Source organism: Lissotriton vulgaris, chromosome 5 (assembly GCF_964263255.1).
Source record: "Lissotriton vulgaris chromosome 5, aLisVul1.2, whole genome shotgun sequence".
NCBI lineage: Eukaryota > Metazoa > Chordata > Amphibia > Caudata > Salamandridae > Lissotriton > Lissotriton vulgaris.
The window spans coordinates 1,376,139,840-1,376,159,054 of NC_141693.1; the positions used below are offsets into that span (position 1 = coordinate 1,376,139,840).

The 19,215-nt window shown below is 46.2% G+C and overlaps 1 protein-coding gene across 1 annotated transcript in view; it reads right to left on the reverse strand.

The window, feature by feature from the left end:
* The window catches only part of LRIG2 (leucine rich repeats and immunoglobulin like domains 2), a 384,256-nt gene that overhangs the window by 280,992 nt on the left and 84,049 nt on the right, over positions 1–19,215 (reverse strand). Inside the window, exons 3-4 of the mRNA XM_086923328.1 lie at positions 12,944–13,018; positions 2,685–2,819 (exon numbers count right to left, since the gene is read on the reverse strand). Coding sequence (XP_086779454.1) covers positions 2,685–2,819; positions 12,944–13,018 — 210 coding nt within the window. The remainder of the gene's footprint in view (positions 1–2,684; positions 2,820–12,943; positions 13,019–19,215) is intronic.

The window sequence follows — 19,215 nt, forward strand, 5'->3', positions numbered from 1 at the left end:
TTACAAAAGTTTAAGCTATTGCCATTATAAATTACAATCACTTTTATTAAGTATTAAAAAAAATTAAAAGCCATTGTTATTTGTAATATCAATACATCTAAGTCACGTAAATACAAATGTTGCATTACAAATGCTATAGGTGTCACATTTGCGAAAGTTATAACTACTGGCATTGTAAATGACAAAGCTATTAATTTAGCTATTTTCAAAACCAACACATAAATGAACGTTTGGTGAATTTCCATTAAAATATTTGACTTTTTTACTAAGATATTATTATACTGTTTTATGCAAACAAAATTTAGATACTGCATAAATAACTTTAATAAAACATATTTTATATGAAGCTTTTTATGTAAAAAAAAAATATAGCATAAAGCAAAAAACAATTGCCATTTACAATGCTAATAGCTCAAACTTAAATAATGCGAGACCTATTGCATTGCAAATGCTTGTTTTGTGTGCCATCGAGCTGATGGATAGGCCAAGGACATAGTAATTATGCTCTTTGTTGTTCAGCAACATTAATGTATGCTTGGCTAATTCTGCACCTTAGCCCACTCTCAAAACAACACCAACCCAATTTTGTGCACAGGAACACGCCTGGGGCTTTCAAAATGGAACCCACAGACCTCCATCACTCGGCATTGCTTATACAAACAACGCATATACTATAGTAGCCATATATTTAACACACACAATATACACTTACATAAAATTAGGTGAAATAAAGGATGAAAATCTAACTGCCCATTGGCTAGACGCTGTCAGTCAGTGCCAAGTAACACATTCTGTGAGTGAAAAAAATCTTTAATTACATAATCGTTAAGGAAAATCTTTGAAAGAAACCGTTTTGGTATTAACTCCGCTGGAGCACCATACAGACCCCTGTACCACGGTTAGAATACTCCATACAATGTTTAAAAGCTCCGATTAATTTAGTAGTGTGGCTCACTGGTTAGAGGCGGCAGACCCGAGAGCAGAGAACGGCCCGGGACCAGGGTTCGATTACCGGCGCAGCAGGTTTCTGGACCAGGGTCAGCGGACTCGATAATTCTCTCGCCTCGGTGCCCACTCTGATCAGCGATCACACTCGGCAACTCTGGGCATTAGCTTGCCTCATCTTCACTAACGGCCCCACCAGACCGCCGGGGATGCCTGGTCTCACCCTGGAGATACCCATTAAGGGACCATCTCTCAGGGAAGCCAGGAAGGGTTTCGCAGCGGTCGAAGCGCCTTGGGACCCTACGGGTAAGTAGTGCGCTATATAAATGCCAATACATTTACATTTACATTTACAATTAAGGCAACAACACACAGACACTCACTGAGACACAGCCACAAAGCCTCAATCGGATACACCCACAAAGCCTCACCAAGGCCCAACTACAAATAAATGCTCTATCATTAAGTGAAGCCCAATACAGATAAGCTGCCCTAAATCCCGTTGAGATAGACTCCACAAAGACCCACCCAGAAAGTCTCTAAATACACATTGTGTCCTTCTCCTCAAAGCACCATTAATGCTCCTTTCGTGTCCAAATAAATGTCACTCCTCTAAATTGCCACATCCACGCTCTCGCCAGAAAAGCACCATCCTGCCACACATTTTGAAGTTCAGTACAGTCCCATTTTGAAAGTCAAATCTGTCTCCTATTGTTGTAAGCAATGTGGTACCCTTCTTCAGAGGAAATATCTTACAATACCCTTGGAACCTTCAAATTACCATTAAAACGGTCAGGCAGCCATACCTAAACAAGCATTTGCAATGCAATAGGTCTCGAATTAGGAAAGTTTGAGCTATTGGTCTTGTAAATGACAATTTTTTTATTTATGTGTTGGTTTTGAAAATAGCGAAATTAATAGCTTTGACATTTACAATGCCAATACTTTTAACTTTTGCAAATGTAACACCTATAGCATTTGTAATGCAACCTGTTTTGTATTTACATGACTTAGATGTATTGATATTACGAATAACAATGGCTTTTAAATTTTTTAAATACTTAAATAAAAGTTATTGTAATTTATAATGGTAATAGCTTAAACCTTTGTAAATAACTTTCAATATTCATATTCCCGTACTGTGATTCCACCCTTTTGCAATGTATTCCCTAACCATGGGATATATAATCCGATTTGGGGTTTGTTGCACTGCAAATCATTTTAAAGAACTGTTTAGATGCTAGTATTTTTTTTAAAGCTTAGAAAATAGATGTATGCACACTCAGGAACACGGTGTCAAGAATGAAAAAAAAGTTAATTAATGTATTAGTTATCTTTTCCTGCATCGAAATATTTCTCGTATCAGCACTTATATTGACAGTCTAAGGGCACAATTAGTATCAACCCACATAGTCCAACATGGGCAAGGAAAGAGGCTGGTGAGCTTAGGTTTCCTTGCGTTGGGAACACATATTTGCACATACTGTTTCTAGCTTGGGAAATCAGCAACTTTACTCTGTTTAATGGCATTCACTCCATTTTTTCCACTTACTAATGTTTAAGAAGCCAGTTCTAGCATTAGCAGCACCTAAGCCTGCTATTTGCATTGAAAAAAAGTTCAGAACTGAATACATGAATACAAGATAAATGAAAATCAGGAGTCTCATTTCTCTTGTGGGGAAAAAGTAAATCGCAATACGCTCTTCAGGGAGAAAGAAGCTGGCCTGCGGTCTACTTACAGGTGCTTCAGCTGCATTCGTGGAAAAGACGAAGCTTTAACTTCCGAGATGAGGTTGGAACTCAGATCCAAAATTTCTAGTGAGCCGTAAAACTGGAGCTGCTCAGCATCTAGATTTGTAATTTTATTGTGAACTCTGCAAACCAAAGAAAATATTTACAACTCATCATAAATAACTTTATTCGATTCGAAAAGAATCATAAAAGTATACAATTTTAACATACAAAAATTCACAAACGGTATTTCTTATCCAAAGGCTCTGGCAAACATACGAGAAATCACAGACACATTATCAATGGACATTAACTTCAATATAAAACTTTTATAATTCATTCCAATAATTCTGAAAATAGTAACCTGCTAAAATACATCTAGAAAACACAATCTGACATATAAAGTGCACTATGCATTTCAAATTAAAATATCACATATGTAAATTAGTTAGCCACTCCTGCCCACCCACTTGATTTTACAACCATGGTTGAGTATTTACATATTTAGGGCCCGATGTAGGTGTCCATTTACCGGCCGGTAACGGCCGAATTCGGCCGTTACTGACCGGTAAATGGGTTTTCAGATGTAGGGGGTCTATATTTTACCGATTCTGTAAATTTACCGAATCGGTATATTTACCGATTCGGTAAATCCACATGTAGGTGGCACTCCTAAGAGTGCCACAGGCCCTTAAGAATCGGTATTTTACCACCCAATACCGAACTCAGGTGTGCATGCACATCTGTGCATGCACACCTGTGCAATGTGACACACAAACATGCCCTTAGGGCATGTCTGTGTGCCATATGGCACACATGCCTGTATTTGGGGTGCTAGAGGGTGTCAAAGTGACACCCCCTGCACCCTTGCTGAAATCGGTATTTACCGAATCGGTAAATACCGATTCGGTAATGCACATTGATTCCTATGGGCTTCAATGCCCACCGAATCGGTATTTACAGAATCGGTAAATACCGAATCTTAACGATTCGGTATTTACCGATTCTGTATTACCTACATCCCCCGCCCCCTCTATTTTACCACTTCTTAAATACCGATTCGGTATCATTCGGTATTTAAGAAGTGGTCAAATTTACTTACCTACATCGGGCCCTTAATGAGCTATAAAGCCCATTATAAAATTTTGATATACATTATCATTCTATGGCATCACATATACAAGGTTAGCCTCTCACGCCAACCTACTTAGTTTTTATGGAATAGCTACCAAGGAGTGTACAAATAAAATTTATATATCCATATAATTTATCAGTTTCATTATTTTTCTTTTATTATAAAATCTAAAATACAAGATATCAAAACCAGTTTATCCTGCTATTAGTGACTATTTCTAATTATAAGTGCCAATCTAATAAAGCTAAGCACAGTACTACATATAGCCGGGGTTTGCAATATCTTAAATGCTCAAAACCTTCTTTAAAATTACAGGGTCCGATTTCTCTTAACCCCTTCGACACTCATGACGAGCTGGGCTCGTCATGGTGTAGCCCGCTCGCACACTGATGACGAGCCCAGCTCGTCACGCAAAGTGCGATTTTGAAAAACCCAGCGCGCTAGCGGAATTCCGCTAGCGCGCATGCGGTTAAAATCGGTTTAATAAATCAGACTCTTGGAGTTTTATAAAGTGTGCAAAAAAGTACAAAGTGCATTGTTTGGCTTCATTATCACATGGGCAGGGGGGTAGCCTCTCACACCAACCCCCTTGCTTCGGAATAGCTACTAAAAAGTGCAGTGTGTTTAATCAAAATCTGGTCAGATAAAAACGCCATTCATTGCGTGTGTATACTGAATGATAAATAAAACTGATGCTGCAATTTGACTCTCTGATTTAACAAATATTCATTATTTTTTGACGATCCCAAGATATTACAGTATGCATTATAAATCACTGATCTTGTTTCCGAAGTAATAGAAGTTGGTTTATCATAAAAGTTTCCAAGGCCAATTTCATAAAGAGTTTCCTTCATGTGGCGCAGCCATGGGATCTGCATTGCATGCTCCAATTTTAGACAGTCTTTCAAAACTTCTTTTGAGAGCTGCAAATCCTCTGAAGACCAAATATTCCCCCACAGGAGTAATGGGGACACATGAATGATATTGCTCATGAAATCTAGACCCAACTCTGTATGACAAAGTATTTGGGGATCTATTCGGCACTGATAAGAGAGGTTTTAAAAATGTGTTCTCCATAACTTGTAGTTGAGCACACTTATGATATCACCATACCCCAGCTCCATAAGTCGCGACGGGCAAACATTTGGATTTATACAGAGTCTTCAGTTCGGCTATTGGTTTTTGGCCTAGTTTGCTTGCAAAACGGAAGAGTGCCTCTATTGATCTAGTGGTCTTTTGTACACATGATGTTATTAATGGATCCCAACTCAAATTTTTATTAAAAAGATTACCCAAATAATTAAAATTTGGGACCTTCCCAATAATCAAATTATCAACAACAAATCTACGAGTTTTTGTCCCACTTGGTCCGCAAACCATGGTGAAGGATTTTGTAAAATTGACCGTAAGATCTAAACCCAGCATAAATTCATTGAAAGCATCAAAGCATGTTTGCATACTGTTTGCAGTTAGGGTCATTAACACTATCATCCGCATAGGATGAGGTGGGAGGGCAGAGCCAGGAGTGAGAGCTCGGCGAGGTGGGAGAGCAGCAGAGAGTGAGAGCCCGGGTGAGGTGGGAGGGCAGCAGGGAGCGAGAGCCCGGGTGAGGTGGGAGGGCAGCAGGGAGCGAGAGCCCGGGTGAGGTGGGAGGGCAGCAGGGAGCGAGAGCCCGGGTGAGGTGGGAGGGCAGCAGGGAGCGAGAGCCCGGGTGAGGTGGGAGGGCAGCAGGGAGCGAGAGCCCGGGTGAGGTGGGAGGGCAGCAGGGAGCGAGAGCCCGGGTGAGGTGGGAGGGCAGCAGGGAGTGAGAGCCCGGGTGAGGTGGGAGGGCAGCAGGGAGTGAGAGCCCGGGTGAGGTGGGAGGGCAGCAGGGAGTGAGAGCCCGGGTGAGGTGGGAGGGCAGCAGGGAGTGAGAGCCCGGGTGAGGTGGGAGGGCAACAGGGAGTGAGAGCCTGGGTGAGGTGGGAGGGCAGAGCAGGGAGTGAGAGCTTAGTGAGGTGGGAGGGCAGCAGGGAGTGAGAGCCCGGGTGATGTGGGATGGCAGCAGGGAGTGAGAGCCCGGGTGAGGTGGGAGGGCAGAGCAGGGAGTGAGAGCTCGGTGAGGTGGGAGGGCAGCAGGGAGTGAGAGCTCGGTGAGGTGGGAGGGCAGCAGGGAGTGAGAGCTCGGTGAGGTGGGAGGGCAGCAGGGAGTGAGAGCTCGGTGAGGTGGGAGGGCAGAGCAGAGAGTGAGAGCTCAGTGAGGTGGGATGGCAGAGCAGGGAGTGAGAGCTCAGTGAGGTGGGATGGCAGAGCAGGGAGTGAGAGCTCGTGAGGTGGGAGGGCAGCAGGGAGTGAGAGCCCGGGTGAGGTGGGATGGCAGCAGGGAGTGAGAGCCTGAGTGAGGTGGGAGGGCAGAGCAGGGAGTGAGAGCTCGGTGAGGTGGGAGGGCAGCAGGGAGTGAGAGCTCAGTGAGGTGGGAGGGCAGCAGGGAGTGAGCTCGTGAGGTGGGAGGGCAGAGCAGGGAGTGAGAGCTCAGTGAGGTGGGATGGCAGAGCAGGGAGTGAGAGCTCGTGAGGTGGGAGGGCAGCAGGGAGTAAGAGCCCGGGTGAGGTGGGAGGGCAGCAGGGAGTGAGAGCTCGGTGAGGTGAGACAGATGGAGATAGAGACAGGGGCAGACCGAGCTAGATAGGGTCAGAGACAGGGACAGACATACAGAGGTAGAGACAGACCGCAATAGAGACAGAGAGAGAGCCAGAGATAGAGGCAGGGACGGATTGAAACAGAGACCGATAGAGGCAGAGACAGACAGAGATATAGACATAGAGGTAGAGGTACAAACAGAGAGAGACAGATAGTGGCAGGAACAGACAGATAGAGGCAGAGTGACAGAGAGGGAGACGGAGACAAAGAGAGGGGGAGACAAAGAGAGGGGGAGACAAAGAGAGGGGGAGACAAAGAGAGGGGGAGACAAAGAGAGGGGGAGACAAAGAGAGGGGGAGACAAAGAGGGGGAGACAAAGAGGGGGAGACAAAGAGGGGGAGACAAAGAGGGGGAGACAAGGAGAGGGGGAGACAAGGAGAGGGGGAGACAAGGAGAGGGGGAGACAAGGAGAGGGGGAGACAAGGAGAGGGGGAGACAAGGAGAGGGGGAGACAAGGAGAGGGGGAGACAAGGAGAGGGGGAGACAAGGGGAGAGGGAGACAAGGAGACAAGGAGGGAAGGAGACAAGGAGGGAAGGAGACAAGGAGGGAAGGAGACAAGGAGGGAAGGAGACAACGAGGGAAGGAGACAAGGAGGGAAGGAGACAAGGACACAAGGAGACAAGGAGACAAGGAGACAAGGAGACAAGGAGACAAGGAGACAAGGAGGGAAGGAGACAAGGAGGGAAGGAGACAAGGAGGGAAGGAGACAAGGAGGGAAGGAGACAAGGAGGGAAGGAGACAAGGAGGGAAGGAGACAAGGAGGGAAGGAGACAAGGAGGGAAGGAGACAAGGAGGGAAGGAGACAAGGAGGGAAGGAGACAAGGAGGGAAGGAGACAAGGAGGGAAGGAGACAAGGAGGGAAGGAGACAAGGAGGGAAGGAGACAGGCAGAGGGCGACAGGCAGAGGGCGACAGGCAGAGGGCGACAGGCAGAGGGCGACAGGCAGAGGGTGACAGGCAGAGGGTGACAGGCAGAGGGTGACAGGCAGAGGGTGACAGGCAGAGGGTGACAGGCAGAGGGTGACAGGCAGAGGGTGACAGGCAGAGGGTGACAGGCAGAGGGTGACAGGCAGATAGTGACAGGCAGATAGTGACAGGCAGATAGTGACAGGCAGATAGTGACAGGCAGAGGGTGACAGGCAGAGGGTGACAGGCAGAGGGTGACAGGCAGAGGGTGACAGGCAGAGGGAGGGAGACAGACATTGGGACACAGATGGAGGAAGACAGACATTGGGACACAGATGGAGGGAGACAGACATTGGGACACAGATGGAGGGAGACAGATGGAGGGAGAGAGAGACAGAGTGGGTGAGACAGAGGAAAGGAGAGAGGGAGAGAGAGAGATAGAGAGAGAGGGGGAGAGAGGGAGGGAGGGAGAGAGAGAGAGAGAGAAAGATGTGTGTGCATGCCGGGTCTGTTGGCTCAATTGGTAAAGGCTTCTGCTGCAGGGGCCTGTGTTCAACTTCATGGTCACAGTTTTTGTTCTCTCTAGCCCCTCCCCCCTCCCCCACTGTCCCCGCCTCCACCTGTGCGGCCCTCGGCCACAAACCATACTGTAAATTCGGCCCCCGAGAGAAAGTTTGTGAGTACCCATGTTCTAGAGGGTGCTACAGCCCGATTAGCTGGAAAGTGGATTATAATGAACCAAAAGAGGTCGCTGTACTGTTCCTATGGGAAATGGGGGGAGTGTTTAGCTGGCATGACCACAGATGTTAGAGTAACATCCTGGGGCATCCATTTTGTTGGATATAATGGCCTCACACACCCCGAAGGATGTCATGCTTCATCATCGGCAGTTGCTCCTCGTCGGGGAGGCGGTGCAATCCCCGACGGGCTCACCTCAAAGAGGGGCTCTTTGGCGGAGATCTTTTTCCAACTGCCTTTTGGTGAGGTGGGGGTGTGTGGACCGGGCTAGGTGTGAGAAGGGTAGGTCTACCAGCGCGGACACAGGAGGAACGAGCTTCAACCTTGGGCTCTCCCTGATGTTTATTCCCGCCGACCCCTCATGTGGCATGTAGCCCTCAACCTTTAGGCATAGGAGCACCCACAGAGGTAAACATAAGACATACATGACACTAGCATGTTTGACACTGCACATATACACGGTCCTGATGAATCGCTGGTGAATAGACCTATAGCGTGAAACATGTCGACCTTCATCACCTTTAGCCTCATCTAGGGTCACCTGACCTAACTTGTTGACTCATAGTGAGCCTAACCCCTCTTTTTAATTGCAGCCAGGGGACCGCCAGAATAAACTGAATTCAGGTACCCCTTGCTACATTTTAATACCCCACACATCATCACACCTAGCCCGGTCCACACACCCCCACCTCACCAAAAGGCAGTTGGAAAAAGATCTCCGCCAAAGAGCCCCTCTTTGAGGTGAGCCCGTCGGGGATTGCACCGCCTCCCCGACGAGGAGCAACTGCCGATGATGAAGCATGACATCCTTCGGGGTGTGTGAGGCCATTATATCCAACAAAATGGATGCCCCAGGATGTTACTCTAACATCTGTGGTCATGCCAGCTAAACACTCCCCCCATTTCCCATAGGAACAGTACAGCGACCTCTTTTGGTTCATTAGTGCAGAACACGGACACAAGCTGCTACTGGACCTTCCACCTACCCTCTTGGGTGGTTAACCGTGTCCGTTGATCGATTGATCTCATCCTCTAATCTCCCTCCTTTTGATACAAGTGGATTATAATGACATTGATATGTTACTAAAGTGAGCTCTCCCTCAATGCTTTCTATGGGCCTATTTTGTTCTATGGTACTTCAAGACTATTTTTTTTGAAGAATAATCATATTATGGAATATTATTTTATGTGTATATATGTATATATTATGTATATATTTATGTATATGTGCTTCTTACTAATATGCTATGCACACCCCAAATACTGGAGAAAGAAAGAACCACCAGCATAAGGGAAGAAAAGAGGGAGGACAAAAAGAAAGAGTAGAAGAGAAAATAAAGGAAAAAACACGCGCGAGAGAGAATAGAAACCTAATTTTATTAGGAAAGAAAGAAAATAAATTAATTTAACTTTTTTCATTTTCAATGTTAAACTGAATGCAGGAAACCATGCCTCCGCTATTAAAAGTTGATCAGTTGCACTTATTTATAAGTGACATTTTGGCAGTGGAATCCCTTTTGGAAAATGTATTTTCGAATTTTGAAAGTACAGCGCTGAGGCTCCCAGCAGCTCTGCCGTCGAGCTTTATCAAGCCCTCAGGTAAACACTTGGTAGACAACTTAGAAGCCATAAAGGGATGGTCTGCTTAAGACAACAAGAAAGCAGATAATTAAAAGACAAAACAAGTGTACCTTTTTTTGCAGTGAAAATGTGTGCGGGCCGATCAGCAGGGTGTTGGTATAGTTAATTAAGAGCCTGTCACAATGCCCTGAAACGTGTTGGTAGGATCAGCTTCAAGGGCAACGATCGGGGATGCTGTAGGGGAAGCAGAGGGGCGTCACTGTGTGGGAGTGGAAGAGGAGCGGTTGTTATTACCTCTACCTCTTCCCTTATTATTTTTGCCTCTGTATCCTCCTCTAAAGTAGCCTTTGTTAGAGGAGGTCTGTGTGTGCGTTTTGAAAGATGATGTTGTATCTGTGCCGGTTTGCTTACAGCCTCCTCTATAAAAAGAGCGGCGAAAAGAATTTCTGGTCTGTGTGGATTATAATGCACCCATAGACTTAGCGGTGTCTGTGTCCTTTTTCATCTTTTCTAGTGTGTGGTCTACTTCCGGCCCGAACAATTGGTTTTGATTGAAGGGCTGGTTCAAGATGGTAGTCTGTACCTCTGTTTTAAAACCTGAAATGCGTAACCATGCATGACGTCTGAGAATCATCACACTAGTATTGACTGCTCTGGATGCTGTGTCAGCTACATCTAGTGCACATTTAATGGAGGCATTGAATATTAATTTGCCTTCTTGAATGAGCTCTGCTGCCTGATCCTTGTATTGATCTGAGAGGTGCTCCATTAGTTTCCCTAATTGGTCGTAGTGAGCCCTATCATAACGGGAGAGCAGGGCTTGTGTGTTTGCTATGCGCCATATGTTAGTTGCCTGCGCAGTAATCAGTTTCCCTGACTCATCAATAACTTTAGATTCTTTGTCAGGCGCGGGGGGCGTGTCACCAGAAGTGGCTCTTTTTCGTCCATTAGACACTACCAGAGAGTCTAGAGGAAGATGTCCCTTAATATAGACTGGATCAGATGGTGCTGGTCTATACTTCTTTTCTATTCTTGGATTCAATACCCTACATCGTACCGGGTCTTTAAATATTTCTGGAGCAGGTTTAATGACTCGTTTGATCATGGGTAGTATTTGCGTAGACCTTTGTGACTGCTCAAATGTATCCAGTAAAAAGTCCTCATCAATGGCATCAGAGTGGATTGAGACCCCGTGGTAAAGGGCAGCTCTAGTTAATAAATGATTAAACACAATATTATCTTCTGGAGGAGAAGGTTTTGTTGGGTAGTACTGAGGATCAGGAATGTCGGGCACATTGTGTGGTGGGAAACTATACATAGTCATCTTTAGGATATTCTGGATTGACATCTTCATCTAAAGGGTATGCATGTGGCTCTGGTACGTCATTCCCCCTACCTAGATTATACTCTTCGTCAGTGTGGTGTGATGATGCAGGAGATTGAACAGGAGAAACTGTAGGTTCAATGTAAGGAGAGATAGGAGAGGAAGAAGGTGAAGGAGAGGAAGGGTGCATTAGAGAAGTTGCAAAATCCATTTTGGCAGGAACCACAGGTAGAAGTGGTGTGTCTGCTGGTCTCTTCTTGTAAGGTATTGCTTCCACATGTCCAGTTTTTGGATTGATTTGGACTTTTCTTTGTTTAGGATCTGGTCTAAACAATTATTCCTCCTCACAATCTTCTTCGGCGTCGATTGTTTCGGTGCCGATAGGGGTTGTTTTGTGTTTTTTGCTGTAGGAGGCTTTATCGAGTCCTGTGGCAAATTCATCGGTGCCGAAGGTGGTTTCGGCTTGGTAGGCTCATTAGAGGGTTTAGGTGTCTCTGTATCAGGACTTGGAGTCTTTGGTACCGAGGTTAGAGATTTTGGAGTGAAGGCAGGTCTTGTTGGCCCTGCAGCGCCGGACTCTGGCTTTCCATCTTTATTTTTGGAACAGGAAGGTTTCGGAGTCGAAGCTTTCGAATCAGGTACAGTCTTCGGCTTCGACACCAATGCATCTTTTGGTTTGTGTGCCTAAGGATCTTTGTCTTTGGGCACCGAAGGACGTGTTGGCTTCGGTGTCTCAGAGTCCTTCGGTGTCGAAGGATGTATGTGCTTCGGTGGCAATGGAGGAGGTGGAATTGGCACATGTTTCGTCTGTGCCGAGGGACCGGAAGGCGTAGTCTTTTTCCTCGAAGCCGAGCCCGAAGGCGGGGCGTCTGAGGGGATATTTCATTCTCGACTGGGCCCTGAGTGCTGACCGTTGCCTTTGGCTTGGGTAGTGTATGTTGTGCAGGGACGAGAGTACTCACGGGTTACCGAGATGGAATCGAGTCGTCTGAGTCCTCTGCCCCCGATATGATCTGGAGATCAGGCAAGTCTTCCTCGGCGACGAGTGAAGCCTCGTCCTCTGAGATTTCTTCGAGTGGATCCTCGTCCTCGGAGACGTCCTCTTCGACCATCTCCTCCTCGAAGATGGCCTCCGGTGCTGGCGCTCTTATCCTCATTTCGTGTCAGCGGGCCCTCCGTACCCGAATGGTCTTCTTCAATCGGAAAGATGCACAAGCTGTGCAGGTCGACTCGTCGTGTTCCGGCGATAGACAGTGGTTGCAGACCTCGTGATGGTCGCTATGATGGAATTTTGCTCGACATACCGGGCATCTCTTGAATGGAGTTCTGTCCATGAGGAGTAGGCCGTACGGCGCCGATAGGCCCAACGGCCCGCGTCGACGCACCGGAATGTAGCTGGTGATGGTGAAAATGTTTGTACAAAGTTTTAAGCTTCGAAGTTGCTGAAAAAGTCTTTTCTAGCCAGAGCGGAAAACTTTCATCCGAACACAGTGGCGGAAAAAAACAATCTGAGGATGGAGTCGATGACCATGCGCAGTATTGTCCAAAGGAGGAGTCCCCTATCTCGTGACTACAAAGACTTCTTCCAAGAAGACAACAACCTGCAATCATCCGAGCCCAACACCAGTTGGCGATCATTTGCAAAAGTGTACCATCTGCAGCTCATATGCCTCGAACAAAAACATATTACAAGGTGCTTTACATTAAATGAATCTAAATTAGTCATGCAATATTTCAGCTGAAGATCAGCAGTGTACTAAAAACATAAAACAGTCACTTCCTGTTTGAAGGTAACAGATTTTCTACAGGTTCCTTGAACATCATCTATCTACCTTAACGCGCATTCATAGTCACAAGCTTCTAAAACATGCTGAAAACACAAACCAAATAGAAAGTTTACTTACAATGAGAGCACAGTTATGTTGAAAGTGGCTTCGCCAAAGTAAGGAATTGCACTTAACTCATTGTAATTCATTTTTCTGAAAGAAATGAAAAATGGAAAGAAAATGGTTACTCGCAATGGAGTGTAATTTTTATGGGATGATCAAAGAAATTGCAATATTGTCATAAACAACTGAAACTGAGTTTTGTTCCTGTGCTACATAAAACAGGGCCTAGAAAAAAATAATATTAAAGGTAAAGGATTACAAGAAAAAGACAGACAAGTAAAATGTTAGTTAAACGTAGTATGTCGCCTAGTAAAACTATGAAACAACGGACAATTTATAAGCATTTGTACTACAATATGCAAGTCAAGTTTAATACTGACAGACTAAATAAATGAACTGAAAAATTAAACTTTGTTGGCAGCACAACATAACAAAAGTTGATGGGCAACATTTTGACAGGATATTAAGCATTATTCAGAGACAGGGTTACTACTACCTACAAAAAAGTATCTGTTAAATGTTATCGTCCACAGTTGCAGGCAACAACATCTTTTACACATCCATCACTGTCCAAAGCTTGTCACTACCACCACAGTGTGCATGAATCACTTCAACTCACACAACAATGTTGTTCTTATCCATGCTACACTTCTAAAGCTGTCCTTCTCTCTTTTTCATGTAAAGAGAAAGTATTGACCATTTCCCACCTAACGGGACTTACCACACATTCAAAACACCTCTAATGCACTCCACACTTCTCTCGCACACTAAACCCACCAACTCCTACTGCTGTGCACTTTAGTCCACTGGGAAATTAATCTTTGCAATGGACAGTCCCAGAACAAGCAATGTTAATCCATGAACTACAGAGTAGCTCTAGTCTTGCGTACACCCAATTTTACAAGTATCTATCCTTGACCACAGCTATGGTGCAACATTCATTGTGCTTGACTAAGGATCAACTATCTGCCCCATCTTTTTCCTAAAGGAAAACCATAAGAAAGAACCCAATAGGGCGAGCTGGAGGAAAACACCGGGACAGGGTTAGGAAGAAAATATGCTGAAATGTTCCACTGGCACAAAAGTGGCAGATACGGAATGCTTCTAGACCAAGAAAATGTCAGTTCTTGCTCGTGAATAAAGTATTCGGACTGACTGGTTCTGATGAAACCGCACGGCATGCACACTTTTGAGAAATATTAAGTATGAAGAATATTGTTCATATGCGCTTCACTGGTCAACGTCCATTTATTTATTTTAATGCCTTAGTACATTTCTGTGAGTAAAGACAGTTCCCAACAGGTATTATGCGAAGACAGTTTTGGAAATGTATGCAACATGCATTACAAAGAAAGGAAAACCAAGGAGTCAAATGCTTTTCAGAAAGGGTAATCTTATTTTCAAAAGCAACAGGAAAAAGCTTTCAAGGGTCAATACAGTTAAAGCAGCACTGTACAGAGTGGATCTTGTGACAACCCGGTGACACTTGGTGCAGGTGCTATATACAATCAGTGACAAGTGAGTGTGCAAGTGTTAAAAACAACAGCAAAGGCGACGCATTAGTCAGGGTATAAACATCAAATAATGGCCCCAACAGAGACAAGTAACAATCACTTGAAACACAATTATTTATATGGGAGCACAAGACGTGAAATGCGTCGTAAAATTCAAGCTGTCTAGTCGACGGCGTTTCGATCCCCTTTAGTCGGGATCATCATCAGGACGGGGTTGTCGATGGGAACAGTGACTTAAGCTCAAGCAGGAAGGCGTAGTTGAAATCCTGTTTTAGAAACTCGATGGTCCAAAGTTACTGAATGTTTCTTCCGTCTGGGCAGCGGGTAATACTGGCAAGGCCTGACTTAATCAGGGCTGTAGGCCGTTACCGGAGCTCTGCTGTCAAGAGGGCTGCAGGCAATGAATGCGCTTGCTACCAAACATTTCTGACAGGGCCAGACAAATATTAGGTTATCTAACAATTGAAGACGAGCAGGTCACTTGGGACAAAGCTCAGCAATTAAAAATTTAAAGCATCACCACAATCCATCCGAGCACCATGTATCTAAACTGTAGCTACTGCTCATTTTTCATGTATTCATTGCTGTTCCACTATTACCAATGATTTGTCATGCAGGGTTGCCAAATCTGTTACTGTGTTTTCTTTGTAAATATTTTATATATAAACAAACATTAACAATTGAAGCCGCCATTAGTGTGGTATCTTGGCACTCAACTCTCTGGGACAATAGGTATATACACGTTTTGTAGCGGGAATTCCGTTCTCCTACAGAACTGTGCATAGAGATTCGGAACCTCAGTGAATTAGGATGGCCCAAAACTCACCTCAGTACCCAAAATCCCCTTACCGAGCTAGCTACAGTGTCTCATTGGTCATAACAAACTCCAAATGCTTAGACAAACCAGAACATGAACTTAGATTACCTCAGGTATCGTGGAACACATGAACACTCTTTCGCTATATAATCATTTCAAACCAGAACGTGGAGTAAATGAGGACACATGCATATTTAAAATATTTATTTACTAATGTAGGGTTCTCAAACGCAGTATCTTATATAATACAAGCAAACTTATAAGCAACAAAGTTATCAGCATAGTTACTAGTCCATAAAAGGCGAATGGTGACAGCATACTAAGATGCTGTAATGAATAGGAATTAACAACACCTAATTCTCACCCTCCCTATTTAGCATAGTATATTTATATCTATGAAGGTCTCATTTGGGTTTTAGCAGGGCGGGCCCATACCTCGAAATCTCAGTGGCAGAGGATCACATCTTCCACCAGCTCTCTGCATGCGAAGCACCATCAAGTGTGTTACGTGTGTTTTCAGCAAAGCAATATTAAACCCGCTTAGAGCCAGATTTTGGCAGCAGCATGTGTGTTATGTCCAGGGAGATGCTAAGATCAGACCTCACAACAACACTGTCGAGTTATCCTTGGAGCCTTCAGCACTCACTGTGCAGACAGTATACAAAGCAAACCTGACAGAGCAATAACATATTATTTCTCAAGGAAATCACGAAGCTCTTCTGGGTTGAAAGCTAAAATAACAATTGGGTCATGTGCAAAATGAAGCAAAAGGAAAAATGGCGTTTAAACATTTAATAAGCTCATGCTAACTTAACAGTATATAGAAACGAAATAGCTATATGACAGTTTGTTTGGAGAGTTGTGGGTCTATACTACACTCTATGTGAGAATAAGTGGCCGGAAATTCCAATTACAAGAATAACTGCGTTGGCAAAATTCTGCCAATGGAATTGAATATTTCGCCCACTCCTACTTATGTGTGGGGTCCTGACAAATGGCCAGGTTTGTTTATAAACCCATTCTATTGGCATTTAGCAATACAAGTCCATACAATTTGAGGGGCAGCAACTACTGCACAAACATATAGCAGAGTTAATCAACAACAGGCAAATATAGCACCTCCCATGCCTTCCCGACACTTTTTCCCAAATATTGATGTGAAAACTCAGATAGTTGGCCATAAACCGCACCCCACCTAACTCTAACAACGCACAGCAGCTGGAATAAGGACCACACAGTTGAAAGTACAAATACATACAAGAGCACAGGATAATCTCGGTCTAGTTAACAGCTCCAGCATCACACACCATGGGACCCATCGTCGGGGCCAACAGGCACACCAAAATAATGTACCACGCCCACTGCGCACGTCAGCACCTGAGACTCCAATCAGTCCCTTGGTCAGCCCATCAATTGTAAAGCTTGCAACTGCCTTCCAGTTGCAGATGATCTGCCGATTTGCAAGGATTAGACCCAAGTCCAGTAACCTGGATGTCATCCTGTATTTAGCAGGGAGCAGGAATAATCCCAAAAGACACATCAGTGGTGAAAAGTTCATATTCGGGCCTGTGGCCCATTTAAAATCTCAACTATAGTCACCCAATATGCCGGCAGCTGGGGGCAATCCCAAATCAAATGCAACAGGTCTGCCACAAACAGCGTACACATGGGACATGTAGCCAGAGTCGTTAGGAAAAAACGATTAATACATTCCAGCGTGTAGTATAATCAATCAATCAGAGTACTTGTAAAGCGCGCTACTCACCCGTGAGGGTCTCAAGACGCTGAGGGGAGGGGGGTGCCGCTACTGCTCGAAGAGCCAGGTCTTGAGGAGTCTTCTGAAGGCGAGCAGGTCTTGGGTCTGCTGTAAGTGGGTAGGGAGGGCAATCCAGGTCTTGGTGGCGAGGTAGGAGAAGGATCTGCCGCCGGAGGTCGTTCGTTGGATGCGGGGGACAGCGGCGAGGGCGTTTGGGGGAGTAGAAGCGGAGTCTGCTGTTCAGGTATTTAACAACAAGGGGTGGTGATGGACAGAGTTTCTGAATTAAGCAGAATACTCTCACCAGGTAGGCTGGCCCGGCGTTGTGGAGCGCCTTGTGTGCGTGGGTGAGGAGCTTGAAGGTGATCCTCTTGTCGACGGGGAGCCAGTGTAGGTCTCTCAGGTGGGGGGGTGATGTGGCTTCGGCGGGAGACGTTGACGATCAGTCGGGCGGAGGCGTTTTGGATGTGTTGTAGTCGTCGTAGGTGTTTGGCTGGGATTCCTGCGTAGAGTGTGTTGCCGTAGTCCAGTCTGCTGCTGACGAGGGCCTGTGTCACCGTTCTTCTTGTTTCGGTTGGGATCCACTTGTAGATCCTGCGGAGCATGCAGAGAGTGTTGTAGCAGGAGGAGGAGACGGCGTTGACCTGTTTAGACATGGAGAGGGAGGAGTCGAGGATGAATCCTAGGTTGTGTGCATGGTCGGTGGGTGTCGGTGCAGTTCCCAGTGAGGTTGGCCACCAGGAGTCGCCCCAGGCTGAGTGGGTTGGTCCAAGGAAGAGTATCTCCATCTTGTCCGAGTTCAGCTTCAGACGGCTGTTCTTCATACAGTCATCGACGGCCTTCATTCCCTCATGGAGTTTGATTTTGGCGGTGTGCGGGTCCTTGGTGAGGGAGAGGATGAGCTGGGTGTCGTCGGCGTAGGAGATGATGTTGAGGTCTTGTTGGCGGGCCACTTGTGCGAGGGGGGCCATGTAGACGTTAAACAGCGTCGGGCATGGGGATGAGCCCTGGGGGACGCCGCAGATTAGGTCGGTGGCTTCGGATCGGAAGGGCAGGAGGCGGACTCTCTGGGTTCTGCCGGAGAGGAAGGACATGGTCCAGTCAAAGGCCTTCTCTTGGATTCCAGCTTCTAGGAGGCGTGTCTTTAGGTGCGATGGCAGACCGTGTCGAAGGTGGCTGACAGGTCCAGGAGGATGAGGGCTGTTTCGCCGTTGTCTAGTTGGTGCCTGATGTCATCTGTCATCTGAACCCGGACTGGGACGGGTCCAAGATGTTGTCGTCTTCTAGGTGGCGGGCCAGTTGCATGTTGACGATTTTCTCGATGACCTTCTCCAGGTACGGGAGCAGGGAGATGGGCCGGAAGTTCTTGAGGTCCTTGGGGTCCGCTTTGGGCTCCTTGAGGAGGGCGTTGATTTCGACGTGTTTCCAGCTATCCGGGAATGTCGCTGTTTCGAAGGAGATTTTGATGACCTTCCATAGTTGGGGTGCGATGGCAGCATCTGCTTTGTTGAATGCGTGGTGTGGGCAAGGGTCTGACGGAGATCCTGAGTGGATGGAGTTCATGACCTTGCGTGTCTCGTCATTGTTGACGTGGGACCAGGAGGTCAGGCGGTTGGTGCTGGTGGTGTTCACAGGGGGGGTGGGGTCTGGCGTAGTTGGGGAGGTCATGGCGTTGAAGCGGTCGTGGATGTCAGCGTTCTTGCGGTGGAAGAAGATCGCTAGTGAGTTGCACAGTTCTTGTGAGGGTGGTATGTCGGCGTTGGGTTGGAGGGTTCCTTTACGATGCTGAAGAGTTCTTTGCTGTCGTGTGCGTTGTTATCCAGGCGGTCTCTGAAGGAGGATCTCTTGGCTATTCTGATGAGATGGTGATGTCTGCGAGTGGCGTCCTTGTGGGCTGCGTGGTTGTCCGGAGTGCGTTTGTGGAGCCATATCTTCTCCAGTTTCCGGCAGGCGCGTTTGGAGGTCTGCAGCTCGTCGGTGAACCAGGTGGCTCTCTTGCTGGCCTGGTTGTTGGAGTTTTTTTTTTTTAGTAGGGCGAGGGTGTTGGCACAGTCGTCAATCTACTGTCTGAGGTTGCGGGGTGCGGCGTCTGGGTTGGTGGGGTAGGTGGGTGGGTTCTGGGTGTGGGTGGTGATCAGCTGGTCTTCGGTGATTAAGCTCCAGCAACGGCGAGGCAGCTGTTGGGTGCGGTGGTGCATGG